The 6,186-nt window shown below is 36.9% G+C and overlaps 1 protein-coding gene across 1 annotated transcript in view; it reads right to left on the reverse strand.

Moving 5' to 3' along the window:
• LOC106878146 (THO complex subunit 1) overlaps positions 1 to 6,186 on the reverse strand; it is a 54,974-nt gene that overhangs the window by 7,057 nt on the left and 41,731 nt on the right. Inside the window, exon 19 of the mRNA XM_014927271.2 lies at positions 4,773 to 4,820. Coding sequence (XP_014782757.1) covers positions 4,773 to 4,820 — 48 coding nt within the window. The remainder of the gene's footprint in view (positions 1 to 4,772; positions 4,821 to 6,186) is intronic.

Genomic DNA, 6,186 nt, shown 5'->3' on the forward strand with positions numbered 1-6,186 from the left:
TAAAAGGACGAGTGCTACTGGAAAGGCTCCCTTGTCAACATGTACTGACCCTTGTGTAAAAATTTGCCAAAGTTTTCCCTGTGAAATGGGTGGGGGGTGGGGGGGAATTTGCCTGTGAAATTTGGAGGGGGGCATGAAATTTCTGAGAGCTAAACTCCCCACCTTCACTTTCAGGGCAAAAAAAAATAGGTTTTGTAGCATATTAGGAGCTCACCGTAATTCATTCTATGAAAACAAAAAAAGATAAATTTTATCAAAAAATCCGCCCCACCCATTTTTTTCCAAACCACCAAAATAAGGTATCTGATATCTGGAGTGTAGTGATGATTAAGCACCTTTACATCCAGTGCAATCAGTAATGGGTGAAAAGGTGCTTTATGCTGACAATGGGATTTATTCATAGAAGAAGTGATTCACCTCAGATCAAAGAAGGAAGAGATACAGATGAATGCACAGACAGAGAGATAAGAGTGTAGGCATGGCTGCATGATCAAGAAGTTTATTTCGCAACCATAAACTTCCACATTGTTGTTGTGATCGTTTAATGCCTGTTTTCCATGCTGGCATGGGTAGGACAGTTTGACGGGATCCAGTTGAGCTAGAAGGTTGGTTACATTGGGCTCCAAAGTCAGCTTTGGTACAGCTTCTATGGCTGGATACTTTTTTTTTTGTGTCACTGGCACTAGTTAGGTTGCCAAATATCTTGCAAGACTGGAAAAGGACAGAGAAAAGCCTCCTCAGGAGTATTTAAGAGGGGGAGGTGGCTTTAATCCAGATGTTGAGAGACTAAAGCATGACAGAGGAACAAGCACAGGTGCCTTGCAAGAGAGATAATACATGGCTCTCTTGCATTATATAAGGATAGGTGAGAATAACTGGGAAGAAGATAAAGACGATAGTAATGGGGTGCCGAAGCAAATACTCAATGCACAAGCAGGTTAGCATGAGAAGATATGGACAGGGGATCAGAGGAGAAGCAGTATTTGATTCGACTGCATGCCATCTCAGGTGAGTGTCTTCAAGCATAATCATTCGGCCATGATTTCTTCATCAACAGTATCAAAGTGAATCTTCTCAAACATGGTGTAGTAACAGAATCTATTGTTCAATAGCCATTTCACTGAAACCAAGGGCAAGATGATATTTTACTGAAGTAATTAGTAATTTGGTATTTGGAAGGGCATCCAACAATAGAAACCAATAGAACTCATCACAACCCTCTGATGTGTTGGATCCTGCCAGACCATTCAGTCCATGTCAGCATGGAATATGATTGCTAAATTATGATGGTGATGATGATGATGAATCCATCTTCATAGACAGCTGCCCTTTTTATTCTTATGCATTTGGTCATGATATGTACATGCATTAAAGTGTGTGTGTGTGTGTGTGCTTGTAATATGTATGAATGAGTGATGAAAGGACCATGCAATCATCTTTAGCGTCTGGAAGACAATATGCACTGAGAAAAAAAGATATATACACACACACTAAACACAGGTAGATAGCAAGCAATCTGAAAATGGATGGAATGGTTAATGTCTTGCAGAGCAAAGCAAATAAAAAAAAACTAGCAATACAAACCTAAGTTGGAGAATAAGTGCTTCAGTATCAGCTGGTAAAATATGGTTTAGAAATTTATCATGCACAAACACACTGATGTATGTGCATCCCTATATATATATAGTCAACATTATACATATGAGTACATAAATACAAGCAAACACATAGATTGGTAAAATGAGGAGATATGTATGTGCAACAGCCATGTTTAAATATATGTGCTTGCATGCATATGTGTGTGTATGTGTGCACTTCTCAAATGAGAGAAAGAAAAATGTACTCAGTAAAAGTGGGAAGGTTTCTTCATTTGTTTTGAGCTGAAGCTTCACTATTGATACTTCAGATTTTGCATACATGTGTGTGTATGTGTCATTTGCTGATGGATTAGATGGTTTAACAGGATTTGACTAGCCTGGGGCTTCCATTGTCTACTACATGAGATTTATGTTTGGCAAGATTTCTACAGCTGGATGTGCTTCCTAATGCCGACTATTTTACATTGCCTTTCCTGAGAATAGGATGTAGAGTGAAAAGAGAAGAGAGATGAGGAAACATAAGGGAAAAACATGAGAGTAATATATGAGGTGAAAATGCCCTCGTGGGAATTGTCTACATGGCAGCCAATATACATACATACACACATATTATACTTACATACTATATCATATTATCATCAAAGTGGTGAACAAGCAGAATTGTAAGCACATCAGAAAAATGCTAAGCAGAATATCTTGACAGTATATAAGAAGAAAGGGTTGTTAGAGAACAAAGGTAGAATATAATCATATAGAGATGAAAAATAGGGAGAAGAGGTGAAGAATAGGAGAGAGAAGATGCACAGTGATAGGCTGAGGTTAGATGTACATAGAAGTGGATATAGGGAGTTACAGAAATGGATGTAGATAGTAGAGGAGAGGGTGTTCAGTGGATATATATAACGATAAATGGTTGGGAAAGCAGGATGGGTGGCAAGGGAAGTGGTTCTAATAAGAGGAATTACTGGTATCACATAATGTGGAATGGAATATGTGAAGTTCTGTTCTCATACAATTATAGCAGCTGAGAAACTGTTGCATTTAAAGGGATGGGGGATAGATGGGTGTTATGAAGATGAGTTGTGAAGAGAAACTGATAGATTCAGATTGAGTATGGGGACATAGATATTAATGATATGGGGACATGATATTAATGATAGATATTAATGAAAAGGTGGTGAGCTGGCAGAAACGTTAGCACGCCGGGCGAAATGCTTAGCGGTATTTCGTCTGCTGTTACGTTCTGAGTTCAAATTCCGCCAAGGTCGACTTTGCCTTTCATCCTTTCGGGGTCAATAGATTAAGTACCAGTTACGCACTGGGTTGATGTAATCGACTTAATTCCTTTGTGTGTCCTTGTTTGTCCCCTCTATGTTTAGCCCCTTGGGGGCAATAAGGAAATAAGATATTAATAATATGCTTTTAGGACCTCATTCTTGCTGAGATGGACAGGTCTTCTTGAATTGCCTTTCTTGTCAGTTCTTTGCCATCTCTGTAAATCTCAACAACCTGAGGTTGACTTCACTACTTCATCCCATGTCTCCCTGGGTCCCCTTCTTCCATGAGTTCCATCAACATTTAAAGATCAGCTCTTCACCCACATGCATCACATGACTGCACAAGCACAATCTTCTCTCTTGTTCATTACATCTGATGCATCTTATGCCCAGTTTTTCGCTCAACTCATTCGTACTTTATCATACAAACACACTGATACTGCACTTTCAGTGGAGCATGCTAGCTTCAATTATTTCTAATACAACCTGATTAAACTATATGGGTAACAAAGTTGTATCTTGCTCTGTCAGGTATTTTAAGCATTTCAGCCTTAATCTCTGATAAATCAGGGGTCCTTCCTTGTTTGTATATCCTTAACTGCTTTATCTATCATAGTGTTGTCAACTTGAATGGCTGGTCCCTCCGTCTGGATCACATTAGGAAGGCTCTCCTTCTCCCATGCATTCCCCACATTTAGATGCCTTTCATAGTAGCACTTCCATGCCTCTTTTATTTCAGAACCACTAAGTACAATTATACCATTATCCATCTGCACACACTTCTCTCCCACAATGACCTAAGTTGCTCTGATACAATGTCTTGCAATGCAGAACACCTCACACCTCTGGTCTACATGCTGTAGAATATTGGCAAACCTAAATAATAATAATAATAATAATAATAATAATAATAATAATAATAATGATGCTTTAAAATTTTGGTATAAGGCCAGATGAAGTGGGTTAGTTGAATACTTCAACCCCAGTATTTGGTACTTAATTTATGGACTCCGAAAGGATGAAAGGTAAAGTTGACCTTGGTAGAATTTGAACTCAGGACATAGAGAATCAGATGAAGTATCGTGGAGGATGTTATCCAACACACTAACACTTCTGCAAGCCTGCTACCCTACCAATAATGATAATAAAATATACTCTGCAGATAGACAGCTGCCCAGTTAGTAAGTTCAGCAGAAACAATACATGATATGGTGTATAAATGTCAAGTTCTAATGTCTCTTAAGCCCCAAAGCACTTTAATGAATCGGTGATGAGCTGTGGTTTTTATGGCATTGAGTGAACAAATCACCCTTGATTAGGCTGTGTGAGATGAGAACATAATTTAAGCATTAATTGCTTCATGCATATTCAATATTACAACTAGAAAAGGGTTTAGTAATATCAAGTAAGAGTTCACAAATTGAATGGACAGGTAGTAGTTGTTATAGTGTGTCTTCAGTGTGTCTCCTGGTTAGGCAGTTATAACAAGCCTTCATCTAGCTGAGCACCATACTGCATATTCTGACATGCACTGACAAACTTTATGGGATAACTATATGTGATAATCTGGATCATGTTGCACTCAGTTACTATCCAGTCTGTTTTTGTATGTTCACAGCAGAGTTGGGTAAGGTGCACTAGTCAAAGCATAACAGTTTCTCTTCCTCTGTATTTACTATCAGTAGTATGCATTCCAGCACAGTGATTGGAGCTAGCAAATAAGGTATGAAAGACATAGAATTTAAAAGGTGGCATGTTATTTACAAGGAATATAGGTGAGAGATTTGTGGAGATAAGGAAAGCAGGAGTGAAAGCAGCAGAATCTACAGAGCATTAAGCCAAGTGCAACAGCATGGAATGTGTCCAATAAATAAGATGCCTTACATCAGATACAGACCTTGTAAAAAATCATTGTTGAATTTCCAAGTGGAAGAAGGAATATCAGCTGAAAAATACATGCAGAAATCATTTCAGATGAAGGATTTTGGCTAGAAACCAAAGAATATATAGAACATTAAGAATTCTTGAAAACATTATCCACTTAGGTTGATGGAAAGTGGTTAATTAATTTTGCCTCAAGCTCACTGTGAAAATTGCATTATCCTGTTTTACTGAATGAGGTGGGTGTTGTTACCAAGAACACTTCAAACCAAGAAATCAGTATCAAATTAACAGTAAAAATAAAAGGCTAAAATAAAAGATCCTTCCAACCAATGCTATCTTGACATCTCTATCCTTCGGGTTAATGTTCTATCTACATACATATATTCTCTAATGCTCTCCCACTCTCTCTTTCACTCATTCCTACCAATCCTATCTCAATACATCTCTACAACATCAAAAATGACAAATTCTGTCTGACCCATGCAAGCATGGAAAAGTGGATGTTAAAATGATTATGATGATATTCATGTATACACACAGAATGAGCAAAAGAAAAAGTAATAAATATATCGTGTTATGTAAAATTATATTTATTCAGTTGACATCATCTGCTGTTAATCCAAGTTCTGTGGGTATTAAATTAATTTCAAGATGACCATTGATTGATCAAGTATTTATGGAACTTGAAATGACAGATGGCATTAGCCAATTGTATATAACACATTACTTGTTTTATAAATACATACAAAAACCTAAAAACAATCTTTAGTTACCACAATCACTTTCAATATCATAACTACATGTGTGAACACACATGTTTGTGTTTGTGTGTGTGTGTGTGTATATATATATATATATATATATATATATATATATATATATATATATATATATATATATATATATATATATATATATATATGCATATTGGCTTTTGTACATATATACATCTCTCTCTATATACATACATTTTAGTTATTATTTTCATCATTTCAAAACCTCCTGCTCTACAGAACATCAACCTTAAAGCCTGGGAAACACACACACACACATCAAGAACTATACAATTAACAGATGGTGTGAAAAGAGAGAGCTCCATCAGTACAAGACATACATGATGAATACATCATGTGTGGTTAAATATGTGTGTCTTTTTCTGTGAATAGATGCATGCCTTTATGTAAGGGAATTAACAATTATAGAGAGAGTGTATGAAGAAAAAAAATTGTACATAAGTTTACATGTGTCAGCCTTCTTGTGTCAAAACACCTTGTGATTAAACAACAGAGCTCCCTCTACAGGATGAAGCTGAGCAGAGCATGACTACCTTTGACTGATTATTGTTGTTATAACAAGAGCATTCATTTCAGTCTAGCAGAGAGAGAGAGAGAGAGAGAGAGAGAGAGAGAGAGAGAGAGAGAGAGAGA

Source organism: Octopus bimaculoides, chromosome 7 (genome assembly GCF_001194135.2).
Source record: "Octopus bimaculoides isolate UCB-OBI-ISO-001 chromosome 7, ASM119413v2, whole genome shotgun sequence".
Classification (NCBI taxonomy): Eukaryota; Metazoa; Mollusca; class Cephalopoda; order Octopoda; family Octopodidae; genus Octopus; species Octopus bimaculoides.